Source organism: Rhinatrema bivittatum, chromosome 3 (genome assembly GCF_901001135.1).
Source record: "Rhinatrema bivittatum chromosome 3, aRhiBiv1.1, whole genome shotgun sequence".
NCBI classification, from domain to species: Eukaryota; Metazoa; Chordata; class Amphibia; order Gymnophiona; family Rhinatrematidae; genus Rhinatrema; species Rhinatrema bivittatum.
The window spans coordinates 212,610,432-212,624,811 of NC_042617.1; the positions used below are offsets into that span (position 1 = coordinate 212,610,432).

Genomic DNA, 14,380 nt, shown 5'->3' on the forward strand with positions numbered 1-14,380 from the left:
TACATAGGTCCATAGTACCATCATCAGTGGTTCCGGATCCCTCTCCTGTCTGCAGGGGGTCTTGCCTTGGTTCCCCCTGAGACTGCTCGCCCTGCTGGCATAGGAGGAATTCCAATTCAGGTTGTGTGGCTCTTAAGTGGCAGGCTGGACAAAGGGGGTGTCCCTTGGCCTTTTTGGATGGCGGTGCCATTGTTTGTACGCGTTTAGAGCTTCAGCCTTGTCTGTGCATGGAGGTATGTGCGCAGATGTGCTTAGTTGTGCGCACCGGGTGTGCAGAGTTTGTATGTCCGACTCCGATGTGCGCACAGCACAGTTGTGACTGCCGCTGAGTGCACGGCTCAGTTGTGTGCGCAGCTCAGCGTGTGCCTTTAAGGGTGCGCTCAAGTTAGGCGCCTTGGCCTGCCCCGCACGTACTGCCGATCGAGGGGGGAAAATGGTGCCAACGACCGCAGTGGCAAGATGGCGAAACCCCCCCCTCCCCACCCCGGAGGGACTAGCCAAATGAGGGCTGCTCAACCCGATTTTAAACCTCGTCAGGAGGAAGATAGATATGACTATTCGAGCCTTGGAGACCGGAGACTTAAAAGTGAAGGTTTCCACCTTACCTGGTCTCGGTGCTTACCGGTTGCGTGCCGGGCGGTCTCCAGCTGCAGGGGGAGAGGGGAATACCTTCACCGCTGCGCTCGAGTCTGCACCCGCTGCCTTTCAGCCTCCCTGGGGGCTAGGTCCACACTGGGGGCTGGCTGGCTGCCGGACCAAGGCTCACCTCTGAGGGATATCGAGAATCACTTCAGGAAAGTCTCGACTGTGGAAGGGACCCTTAGGTTTCACCGCAGGAGAAGCGGGGCTCTCTTCTTACAGGTAATTTTCCTTCTTTCTTGTTGTAAATGTTACACTATTCTCTTTTGGATAGTGTCCGCATCTGCTATGGAGACTGAGAAATACTGAAGAGCTGAGCTTGCTGCACGGGTATATGTAGGCTGACGTCAGCTTTGAAATCTGACTCAGTCTCCCATCTGCTATCAGGAGAACACAATACCCATTGGTCCTGAGTCCATCTGGCTACACGCTAGGAAAAAGCGCATTATTTACCATGTATTGCATCTTTGTGGTCAAGGGTCGGGGGGGGGGGGGGGGGGATGCCTGGAAGCAACAGCTTCCACAAGTTATGCCTATTTAAAAAGTATGCCACTAGGATCTCAACATTTTGGGACAGAATTATGAACACCCTGATAAGAATCAGGTCAACATATACCTAAATACTTGCAACTATGTATTCTGGATAATCCTGGAAATGTCATTACAGGGAGGAAAGGCTATTTATCTGGAAATCCTCTTATTGCAGCCAAAAACCCCTCCCCCCAGCATTTAAATAAACCAGTTAGAGCGCATACTGTCAGAGATAGCATTGTAGCACTCTGTTGCTTATTAAATTGTCATTTGGGAGGGGCAGAAATGACTGCTGTTAAGAATCTCAGATTAAATGAGTTTTCATCTGCTATCAGCGAGATCTGAGCAGATTGCTTTCATGAAAGCAGAGTGGCTGAACCCTTTAAATAGTGCCTGGCATTTATATAAACACTTTGCTCTTGCTGGTTTTTGCTTCTGCTCCACAGCTGAACATGATTTATGGATGTTGTAGAGCATTTTTCTAACTGTTCGTTTTAATAGTGTTGCTTGAAATGTCTATATGCTTTGGTCTCTCTGTGACTTGTACTCTTTATCAGATAATATGCTTCATGTGGACATTTCCTGACATTACTTTACAATGATAATAAAGTTTTTTTTAAAAAATATGAAAACCTAAACTTTCAACAGGCAACAAAGAGTTTGGCCATTTTGGCTCATGGCTACAAATGTTATATTTTATTGCAGTGAGTGCTTCCATTATGTATTTATGGCATTACAAATAGACATGAAGGTGACAGCTTTTGAAACACAGCTGCTTTTCATACACATATATTCAGAGCTCTTTCAATTGTTTGCAGACTGCAATTTACTGAACACAATCCATCAGAAGATGCAGAGCACTATAACCATTAGAAGCTACACATTACAGTGCTGTCCTTTAAAAATGAAATGAGCATCATCATCATCTACTTCTTGCATTTCTGTTTATTTTGCATCTTCTTTTGTTTAAACTTAAATTTCTTTCTGACAATAGTTTTAGCATCTCTGTTGTGAAGCCAGTTGTCTCGCTCTACTTCCCACTTGAGCTGTTTGAAACCTAAGGAGAAAGAATAACAAAGCAAAACAATGATGTGAACTAAACAAGGCTGATGACTGTCACCAAGTGTTAAACATTCATGTCAAATAAAGTGCTAACTGAACACTAGAAAACATTTGCTGCTATTAAAATGAAATGAGTAGGTGTCTCATTTAAATAATTTAGTTTATGTAAAAGTGGAGGCTCTTCATGACAGCCACCAACATAACTAATCATACCGGCATAAAGAGTGGTAGGGAACAGCTTATGTCTGCTCATCTTATAAATATCCTAGAATAAGGGGCCATCAAAATTGAGCAGCACTAAACAGCATATACACACACCAGAAAACAACTGTTTTCTCTGCCGTGGAGAGATCTATACTTGTTGCAGGGGGTAAAAGTACACAAGCTGTTACACCTTGCAAGCACCTGTACCTGCCGGGATGCTTTGTGCACCCGTGGGAAAAGCATAGAAGGCAAAATAGTATAATTTAATTTCTTTAAGTTTTTCCTCCTAAAGGGCAATTTTAGGTGGGATAATGAATATACAGCTTAAGGAAATAAACTCAATAAATAACCTAAACGGGCAGGGAAAATATGTTTTTAACAATATGATTAACACAAAAACCTTGCAAATTTTATATCTATATTTATGCAGTTTTGATCATAAGTTTGCATAGCCTTGGCAGAATTTGTAAGATGCATAGCATTTTAAGAAAACATGAGTGATCAGACAAAATGTCTGTTATTTTTAATGTTTCAAATTAAACTATTATGCATCACAGAATAGCACAATCATTAAACAAACCATAGCAACAGTCTGCCCAGCAAGTTAATTTTTTCATTATTATTTTTTAGGGTAGTAACTGCCACTCTGTGCAGATTACTACTTTTCTTCAATTCTGTCCTTTAGCTACTAGGGGATCCTCTGTGCTTATCCCACACCCTTTTGAATTCCATCACCATTATCTTCACCACTTCTTCCAGGAGGGCATTCCATGCATCCATTACTCTTTTCCATGAAGAAATATTTCCTGATGTTGTTCCTGGGTCTTCCCCCTTGGAGCTTCATATTATGACCCTTAGTTCTACAGCTTCCTTTCCACTGGAAAAGGTTTGATTCTTGTACATTATTAATACCTATCAGGTAGTTTAGAAATCTGTATCATATCTCCTCTAGTCCTCCTCTCCTCCTGGGTCTACAGATTTACCTTGGTAACTTTAACTGTATATTTAGCAAAACTTAGGTGAGTAAGAGATTCTGCAAAATATATCTGGGTGAACGCATTTGGGTAACTTTAGGACAGTGATTTACTCAACCAGACTTACTCATCTGGCTACATTTATCTGGCTAGTACTGAATATTGACACCAGCCAGATAACTTTCAGCCACGCTCCAGGAATATGCTCCTTTCCTTTGCTTCTTTTTATCTGGCTAAAATTTTGCTGCTGAAATGGGCATAAAATTTAAAACATGGGGTTTGTCTAGGCAACTCAAAAGTTACCCATACAAAGCCTTTTGAATATATTCACATGTATATGCATGTTTTCATATGTATATATTATATCTACATCTCTATATACACACACTTTTTTCTGGTGTCTGTATGGGTTTTGATTTTGTCTAGAAGCGTTATGGAGGCAGTGCATGCAAATTTTCTCTCATGCATATTCATTGTGGATATCCTGAAAACCCGACTGGCTGGGGGGTCCCCAGGATAGAGTTGGGAACCACTGCTGTAGGGGGAGGGGAGAAATGATAGAGTGGAGGAGTTATAGCCTGAGGGGGCAAAGTGAAAGGGGTCTGGCCAGGAGAGTAGGGAGAAAGGTTGGAAAAGACACACCTTACAGTGCACTTTTAGAGGAATTCTACTCAAAATATTTAAGAGTATCTTTGGGTAAAAAACCTTTCCGAATTACATGTTAAGTTAATTACTCAAAGACTGATGTATATTGTGTTATTTTGACCAATATAAAATTTGCAGAATTTTAAATTTTTTGCACAGAATTTCCCCAGGAGTACTGTGTGATATTTTCTCTTCCTATACCCAGATCCTTACTCTCCTTCCTCCCTAGACCCGGTATATGTAAGAGAATGATAGTTGGAGGCAATTTGCATGGTCCCCCAACCAAAAAAGGCATTCCATGCTCCTGCCATCCTGTTTATATCCTTTGAAGGTGTGGCTCCAGAATTGCACACAGTATTCCAAGTGAGGCCACACCAGATACCTATACAGGGGCAATATTACCTCCCTTTTTGCTGCTGACCATTTCTTTCCCTATGCAGCCAATCATCTTTCTGGATTTTATCATTGCTTTATCCACCTGTCTGGCCACCTTAAGATCATCAGATACAATCACCCCAGATCCTGCTCTTCCTTTGTGCTTTGAAGAATTTTACATCCAATACTGTACCTTTCCCTTGTGTTTTTGCATCCTAAATGCATTACTCTGCCCTTTTTAGCATTAAATCTTAGCTGCCAGACCTTAGACCATTCCTCGAGCTTCGCTAGTTTCCGCCTCATATTTTCCACTCCTTCCTGGCTGTCTATTCTGTTACAGATTTTGGTATCATCGGCAAAAAGACAAAACTTTCCCAATAATCCTCACCCCCTCCTTAGAGAAAGGAAAATTGTTCTTACCTGCTAATTTTCATTTCTGGACTATCACAGATCAGTCTAGAGTGGATTTTGCATCCCTACCAGCAGATGGAGGCAGAGAATAAAAACTTTTCAGGAACTGCTACATAACCAAGACCTGTACCCTAAGCCAAACACAAATGAACTCTCCTCTCCGGGGCAAAATGTAGGGAACCGTGAACAACGAGTTGCAGCCCCCTGAACTGGAACCCTCACATCCAACAAAGGAACTGGAAATCCTTCAGCCCTAAAAGCTGAACACCTTCATACAGTTCTGCATTAACAACAACCTGCACGTCAGGAGCAAGGAGCAGGCCTCTACTCTATACTGATCTGTGGTATTCTTGGAACAAAAATTAGAAGATTAAGAACCAGTTTTCCTTTCCTGTTCATACCCCAGATCAGTCCAGACAAACTGGATGTACCCAAGCTCCTCTACACTCGGCGGGCATCCGAAAGACCCATTCACAGCACACACTCCCCATACACCGCCTTCTCCGGTGCCCAACTAAGCAATCGGTAATGTCTGGAGAAAACGTGAAGCAAAGACCATATTCACAGCCCTATAGATTTCCTGCAGCGACACCAACTGCCACTCTGTCCAGAAGGCTGCCTATGACAGAGTAGAATACACACTCCTATCTTTGCTCTGCTGAACAAGCCAAAACGATGAGCTGAATGACGAAACCTGTGAGTGACTTTAAGGTACCGCAACAGAGCTGAATGAACATCCAATAAGAGAAGTTCCCTTGCATATGGCGCTGCCAATAACAAATCAGAAATGGAACAAGGAAAATCACCTTCATTAAAAACAAAGGCCCCGTACGCATCTACCTCTCTATCGCCTGAAATCCGCAGGAAAGGGTATCTATAGGACCAAGCTTGAAGCATTGTACAAAATGCCACCAGAAAGACCGACCTCAAGGTGAAGCCCTCAAACGATGTTCATCACAAAGGCTCAAAAGGAGGTTTACCTAGAACTTGCAGAAACCAATTTAAGGACACTTTCTATGTACCAGCGGACGGAAAAGCTTGATCCCCTATCGCTTGCCTCAAAGACTTTGTAAGGCTGCCAGCTGCCAAGCCCTGCAGCTGAGGAATGTCCACCTTCCTCCAAACACAAGGATTCAAACTCTGTCCATACTCGGACCTACGTCAGGAAAGTGGATGGTCTTTTAGCTTAAATTGGCTTCGAGTACCCTTTCAACTGTAAGAGTTTCTCCTCAACAAGCCAAGCCGTGAGACCAAAGCGATCCACAGGATCTGAGAAGATGGGCCCTTGATGAAGAAGCCCTTGCACAAGACTGAAGCTGATGAATCTGTCCACTGCACCAGATTAGTGTGCCATGGGCAGCATGGTCACTCCGGTGCAACGAATACCACTATCAGTGCTGCTTCATGCGAGACAAAACTCGGCCCATGAAGAGGCCACGGAGGAAACATATACTGCAGTATTTGCGCGGGCTATGGGCGGACCAGAACCCAGACTTCTTTGGATCTGAACTCTCCTGTGGCTGAAAAAGCGCTCTGCTTTGGCACTGAAGCCATCAGGTTCAAAAGAGACCTGCCTCACCTGGACCAAATGAGATCCATGGCTTTTGAGGACTACTCCTCTTATCCCAATCTAACTGCTGTCTGCTGAGATAATCCATCAACCTTGCCAGATACTGTTTCACCCAGATACTGTATCACCTAGATAACAAAGACTCCTGAGCCACCCAGTGACTCTTTGTCCTGCCTTGACGACTGATCTCGATCATCACAGTCACCTTGTCCGAAAAGACTCACTGTCTGATTCTGGTTCTGCGGACAACAGGAAGGCAGACCTCTGCAAGCCACTCTTGTGTCCAAGTGATTCGATTGACCAGGATGCTTCCCTTTCTAACCACCGAGCTTGAGCCACTTGCCCTAGGCAAACAGCTTCCCCCAACCCTAGAGGCTGGCATCGGTGGTCACTACCACCCAGTCTAGCAGCACCAGTTCCATTTCCCCCGCCCGACTAACTAGACAGCCACCATGAGAGACTGGACCTGGCACATCCCTGAAATAGTAAGGACAGATAAAACTCCTCTACAACGGACTCCACCGGGATAGAAGCACTCACTGCAGAGGCTGCATGTGAGCCAATGCCCACAGAATGAAATGTAGCATAGAAGCCATAAAATCCAAGACCTGCAAATAATCCCAGATCCTGGGCACCAAAAAAGTGTAGCTGATGAAGCAAGCGAGACTAACTTGTTCACCCAGGTTCTTGTGGCCTGGTTTGGCCTCTGTTGGAAACAGGAAGCTGGGCTTCATGGACACTTGGTCTGACCCAGCATGGCAATTTCTTATGTTCTTAAGGAAATTAATCTGGAGTATGATACTCTGGAGGCTGCTCTTAAGGTAAGCAGGGTGGCGGCGAAGTTCTGGAGTTCCGGAGGCTGCTGAAGTGACCAGGAAGACAACTGTTCCTGTAAGGGGATCAGCAGTACTGAAGGATGCTTCAGGCTGGAAGTTGGAGATGTCTGAGGTTGCAGTCTTGAATCTTCCAGTGGCTTTTTGTAGTAGGCTGCTTATGCTGGGTGCAGGAGAAGGACGCTGGTTCTTCGGCCGATTCTAGGTATGCAGTCCACTTGAAAGCAGGGTGGCCTATGTGGTAGATGCGCTATATGTTTTCGTTAGGCCTGCACCAGGAATAGGAGCTCTGTGGCGGCAGCTTGAAGGGGCCCAAGCCGCAGCTGTGTAGATGTAAAACCAGCAAAGGAGTTTTCCACCTCACTCATGTCAGAGATGCCATCCCAACAGGAATGCTGGGTAGAGTGTGGCTAAATTAAGGCACAAACACTTTTCCTGTAGGCCCAACAGGATGTTTGCTGCAGCCCATGGCTAGAGTCATGCTTTCACATGCATCACACATGTGCGCCGACCAGACATCCTAGTGCCTCGCTAAGCCCTCCTGGACCCCAGGCACATGACTGTGGGCTCCCTGACTCACCCCTTGTTCCTGCAGAGCCAGCAGGACATGAATGCACATGCGCTCTCAACTCCTCTGATCCCTACTAGACTGCCTTTTTTTTTTTTTTTTTTTTAAAGGAGGCAGTAACTTTAAAAGTCAAAGGCAGAAAGAGGGAATACTTTCCTGAATGCCATGGCCAGGAATGGATAAGGGGGGTCTCAAAGCGACCCAGGGAACTAGGACCCCTGGTTTTAGTGTCCCTTGGATCCTTCGGGTCAAGACAGCCAGGGGTATCAAACCCCCCGCTTGCCCACTTCTATCTAAGGATGGCCCATGAAGGAACCTAGCACCTTAGTGAGCACAATCTCTTTTTTCTTGATTCTTATTCATCTTTTTTTTTTTTTTCTTAACTCCAGACTGCAGGTTTGCACCTCTATCATCTGCTGGAGACAGAGAAATACTGAGAGACTGCAGGTGGCACTCTTGCTTATCTAGGAGTGCCTGAAAATGTTTTATTCTCTGCCTCCATCTGCTAGTAAGGATGCAAAATCCATTTGTCTGGACTGATACGAGATATGAACAGGAAAACTCCATTTACCATTACTCTTTATCGCCTCTCAAACAGCCACTCACTTTATCGCCTCTCACTCACTAACCCAGGCAGTCACTCTAGGATCTATACCAAGGGCGAACAATTTATATATAAGTCTTCTGTGCAGAACCATGTGAAAAGCCTTGCTGAAATCAAAGTACACTATGTCTAGCACTCTTCCTTGATCCAACTCTTTAGTCACCCAATCAAAGAAATTGATCAGATTTGTCTGACAAGAATTACCTCTGGTAAAAACTTGCTGTCTCTGATCTTGCAATCCATTGGATTTCAAAAATTGTATTGTCCTCTGTTTTAGCAGCAATTCCATTAGTTTGCTCACCACAGAGGTCAGACTAACTGGCCTGTAGTTCCCAGCCTCCTCCTTACTTCCATTTTTATGAACAGGAACCACATGCGCCCTTTTCCAGTCCTCCGGAACTAGTCCAGCCTCTAAAGAAGCACTGAATAGGTCAGCCAGCGGAGCTACCAGGACATCTCCAAGTTCCCTTACTACTCTCAGATGTATCCCATCCAGCCCCTTCGCCTTATCTACTTTAAGTTTAGTTAGTTTCTTATGAACATAATGTCCTGAAAATCGACTGAGGTTTACCTCACTTCCAACCTTATTTGTGTTTGTTTATGTAGTCCTGCTCCATGGAGATGCCTCCACAGCAAGCGGGTAAAAGTAAGTGTATTGGGAACAATGTACACCCTTTCACCTGCAAGGAGATTGGGCAATTTTCTCAAAATCCATTTCTGTATGCAATGTACTGTTTTACCTGTGAACATGGCTTTGAAAATTGCCCTCCCCAGTTACCACAGGTGGTGCTGAGCTTTAGCTTACCTGTACTTTAAACCAATAATGTAATAATTTACTGTACCATATAATGGAATACAGTCCCAGGTCAGATATCTTTTGGCAAAGGTTATAAAAACTATTATTTATAACCAGAAAGAAATAAAAATCATTAGCACAGTCATTTATACAAAAATACTTACTTGCATTGTCTTTGTTGGCCATTGCGTTCATACCAATATTGTCAAATTTTGATCCAGCATTTTCATCCAGTAGGAAGCCAAACTTGTTAAAAACAGAGAAAGAAAACAAAAACATGAGAAAACATGAGAAATGAACATGAAATTTCATAGCCAGACAGCAAACAGATCATGTGACAGTTCATGACCAACAAGAAAAGTGAAGGCTACTAGCACAGCAGCACTTAGAGGGGGCAATTCTCCATTCATACAGGCAAACAGCAATTTACTTGGTAAATTGGCTGTTGGAAAATTGTCCTACCTCAAACCAGCTAAAAGCACAAGCAGTGTTCAACAATGCATGAACTTTTAGTTTCATTTTCAAGGTGGATTCCTGGGGGATGTTTTGGGAAGGATCAGACAATATTGTACATTGCGTTTTCAAATCTGTACAAGATTATTGTCCATAAAACTTCTAATGGCACAAATAAAGCAGGTGCAAAAGTCTGCAGGTATTTTGTACCTGTGACATTTCTCAAAAGAAAAGTACATATGTATGTGCAAAGTCTGCAGGTGAAAACTACCCATCAGGGAAGAATGGCCAAAACACGTAAGTAAACTTTTGTAGAAAAACAGGAAAAAAGGGCAACATCTGGAAATCTATGTACACTAATGCTCACAGGATGGGAAATAAAGAACCAGATTTAGAGGAAGTCATGAAAGAAGTTGACTTGGATATAGTGGCGGTCACAGAGACATGGTACACAGAAAGCTATGACTGGGATATAGTAAGACCAGGCTGTAATTTATTCAGGAAGGAAAGGGATGAGGCATGGTGCTATATCTAAAAAATATTAACTCTAGTATGTGAAAAGGGGGTGCAATTACACCCTTTCCGCAGGAGAACATTAACTTTTTTGTTCCTGGTGCTACAATTTTGCTCTTTTAAGCCACTGACAAACTGCCTACTGTACAAAACCTCTAATAGTTTGGTCTTCATTAAAACCCTGATTAGGTTTATATTTTCCCCTGGCAATTTGATCTCTTTATTTTCTACAAGAGATTTTTTTTTTATTTGCAGTAATTTGTAGCCTACCCAATTACTAGACATCTGTTCTGGGCAGCTTACAAGTTTACATACACATTAAAAGAAACAGCACATAAAAACCCCCCAATAATAACTACAGCATCTCAGCCAAAAGCTTCACAGAACAGATAAACCTTCACTTGCCTTCGAAAAATCCTGTAAAACGTCCGACCTCCACAGGGAGTCCATTCCATAAGGTCAGAGTCATGCAAGAGAATGCCCTATTCCTAATTTCCTGTAATCTAATTTTAGTGACTCCGGAAGTAGATAGCAACTGAGCCTCCTCAGAGTGCAACGACCATGGTGGAATATACCAGGCCACTTGTGGTTTCAAATACTCTTGTTCTTCCTCATAGATCGCACGATGAGCAAAATATAATACTTTAAATTAATTATTTGGCTAACTGGAAGCCAATGCAAGGAGGGGTCCCAGTAAGCAAACAGGTGGCTGCACTCAGGACTTATCGCAATGCCTTCAGAGGGCACATAGGAAAGCCAGCATTGGAGAAATTTCTTACCTGATAATTTTGTTTTCCTTAGTGTAGGCAGATGGACTCAGGACCAGTGGGTTATGTGCTCTACTGCTAGCAGATGGGAGATGGAGTCAGATTTCAAAAGCTGACGTCACTCTAGATATACCCCTGCAGTAACCTCAGCTCTTCAGTATCCTCTTCAAAAAGCCACTGTGGATATATCTTTGCTCAATTAACTTGATTAAACTGGTTCAACTGATTTCAAAACTGGAGACCACCAGTGGCACGCAACCAATTAACGCCGACACCGGACAAACTGTAGGTGTCTTGAACTAGGGGTAGGCAGCGGCTTACCCGTATTTGCTTAGTCTCGAGGTTCGCTTTCCCGAGGTTCTCCTTCTCTGGGGCAGCTGTGGGCAGGATGCTGAGTCCATCTGTCTACACTAAGGAAAAAAAATTATCAGGTAAGTAATTTCTCCATTTCCTAGTGTGTAGCCAGATGGACTCAGGACCAGTGGGATGTACAAAAGCTACTCCCGGACAGGGCGAGAGGCTGCCTGTGACCCACTTAATACTGCCCTTGTGAAGGCTTTATCTCCTCAGGCCTGAACATCCAGGTGGTAGAACCTGGAGAAGGTGTGTATGGAGGACCACGTTGCCGCCCGACAGATTTCAGCAGGCGACAGCAGCTTGGTTTCTGCCCAAGAGACTGCCTGGGCCCTCGTAGAATGAGCCTTAACCTGTAGTGGTAAGGGCTTTCCTGCCTCTATGTAGGCTGCCTTGATTACTTATTTGATCCAGCGGGCTATGGTCGCCCGCGAGGCCGCTTCTCCTTGCTCCTTCCCGCTGTGAAGAATGAACAAGCAATCTGTTTTGTGTACAGGTGCCGATCTTTCCAGGTATCGCACCAGGAGTCAGCCAACATTTAGGTGGCGTAGAAGGCGTGAGTCTTCAGAGTCCTTATGTTCATCCGGAGATGGCAGGGAGATGGCCTGGTTCAAATGAAACTCTGAGACCACTTTCGGTAGGAAGAAGGGGACAGTGCGCAGCTGTATAGTTCCAGGAGTGAACCTAAGGAATGGTTCCCGACAGGATAGTGCCTGTAGTTCGGAGATGCGATGAGCTGAACATATTGCCACCAGGAATACCACCTTCAATGTTAAGAGGCGTAGTGACAGACTGCACGTTGGTCTGAAGGAAGGCCCTGCTAGGAAGTCTAATACTAGATTGAGATTCCATAGGGGCACCGGCCCCTTTATGGGTGGCCGGAGTTGTTTAATCCCTTTCAGGAAGTGGGACAAATCTGGATGAGTTGATAGTCTGATACAGTCCACTTCGGCTCTGAAGCAGGACAGTGCGGCTACTTGGACCTTGAGGGAGTTGAGTGACAACCCCTTTTTCATACCGTCCTGTAGGAATTCCAGAATCATGGGAATCTTGGCCGTCCGCGGGAGTACCCCTCGGTCCTCGCACCAGGCTTCAAATATTCTCCAGATACTTATGTATGACAGGGATGTGGAGAACTTGCGCGCTTGGAGCAGGGTGTCAATCACGGCCTTCGAGTAACCGCGCTTCTTCAGGCAAGTCCTCTCAAGGGCCAGACCATAAGAGAGAATCGAGACGGCTCTTTGTGAACAATTGGGCCCTGCCGGAGCAGGACCCTGTGTGGAGGTAGGCACAGAGGGTTCTCCGCAAGGAGTCTTTGCATGTCTGCATACCATGGTCGCCTTGGCCAATCCGGGGCCACTAGTAGAACTAGTCCCCTGTGATGCTCTATCTTGCGGATGGACCTTGCCTAGTAGCGGCCATGGGGGGGAAAGGTGTACAGTAAGTCTTACTCTGGCCAAGTCTGGATGAGAGCGTCGATCCCTTGGTGGATCCCGATGGCATCAAAGAAAAAAATTCCCGATTTGAAACAGTTTTCTTTCTCCAAAGTTGGAGAGGAGTTTTGCAGAGGCAGTGGTAATTTGGGGCCTGCTTCTGAAACTGAGTCGCAGCAGTAGGAACATCCCACGAACGCTACACTTCCTCAAAACAGAGATCCATGAATGGTTTTACGACTTACAGATAAAAACAACAAGGCTAAACTAGTTGCCATGATGTCCAATCTACATGAGGAGCTCCTAGATATCGGGTGGCGTACCGATGAACATGGGACCAGTTTAGATGCTCACTCTTTACAATTAGAAGAGCTGCACCAGAAATGCTTTGCCCTGCAAACTGAAAACATAGCCCTCTCAGACAAAACTGAGGACACTGAGAACCATTCGAGACGGTGCAATCTCCGTTTCCGGGGGATTGCAGAAAGCCCGGAGAATTCTGATTGTAAGCCTATTATTCTACAATTTTGTGCTTTTCTGCAATCCTCAGAGGAAGCTTCTGATTACCTTCAACTGCCAGAAATTTCTATTGAAAGAGCACACCGGGCCTTGGAGCAGCGTAGTGGAGACCACCTCAGAGACATTGTTTGCTTCCACTCCTTTCTAGTGAAGGATCAACTTTTCAATATAGCGAGAAAGAAGTTTTGGGAGTGGAAACAGAGTAAAGTTTTTATTTTCCTTGATCATGACATGAGATCTATCACATCAACTCTGCATAAAGAAAATTACCAGTATCGGTGGTTGTATCCCTTTGGTCTGGTGTTTACAATCCAAGGGACCACCCATAAAATAAAAATAGGTGAAGGAAGCTGAAGTTCTTCTTAAGGACTTGGGTTTTCATGGTACCTACTTCTCCCGTGGCTGGCCACACTGCGGTGAATCCCAGAGAAGAACATTCAAGATGGCAGCAGGTAGACAAGGAGGGGGAGGGTGGGCCTATGGCTGCGCCACCATTCCAGTGGTTACAACTTACCACAGGACTAGGCGACTTGAACTATAGCCTGCACACAGTGTTCAGTGCATTTTGGCTCAATTATCTGTTTACCTGTGCTCTGTATTTTACCTGATGTGTTCTATTATGAGCAATAGTGCCTGATCTCTTTGCTGTTTTAAGATATGTTTTGGCTTTGGGGGGGAGGGGGGGGGAGTTACAAGGATATGTTGGTTTTCTTCCCCGTATTTTTTCTTGCTCAGGACATGAGCATATTTCTCTATTTGGGGGGGGGGGGGGGGGTTTGGTATTTAGTACAAGTGTGGATTAGAGTCCTGGTTGTTTTTCATGTGGTGAGAAACCTGATTTGGGTGAGAATATTCTTGCATTGGGCTTCCTTTCTCTTTGAGTTATGTTCACCTCTGGGCGAGGATTGGATACTCTTTTTTCAGGTACCCTTCTTCCTTTAATATTTTCTGTCGTCTCAGTTCCCAATTTTTTTCCTTGAATGTGAAAGGTCTCAATACGCATAGGAAAAGGAAGCTACTTTATGCGGACATGGTGGATATTAAAAGTATCCATAGCTTTTATTCAGGAAATGCACCTGAAGAGGAGGTATGAATATCTCATGGCATCCTTGGCGTATCTACGTAGATT

At 44.5% G+C, this 14,380-nt stretch overlaps 1 protein-coding gene across 1 annotated transcript in view; it reads right to left on the minus strand.

Moving 5' to 3' along the window:
* Positions 1-1,826: 1,826 nt before the first annotated feature.
* The window catches only part of CEBPZ (CCAAT enhancer binding protein zeta), a 160,319-nt gene continuing 147,765 nt past the window's right edge, over positions 1,827-14,380 (minus strand). The window contains exons 15-16 of the mRNA XM_029594155.1: positions 9,377-9,458; positions 1,827-2,227 (exon numbers count right to left, since the gene is read on the minus strand). Coding sequence (XP_029450015.1) covers positions 2,097-2,227; positions 9,377-9,458 — 213 coding nt within the window. The 3' untranslated portion in view covers positions 1,827-2,096. The remainder of the gene's footprint in view (positions 2,228-9,376; positions 9,459-14,380) is intronic.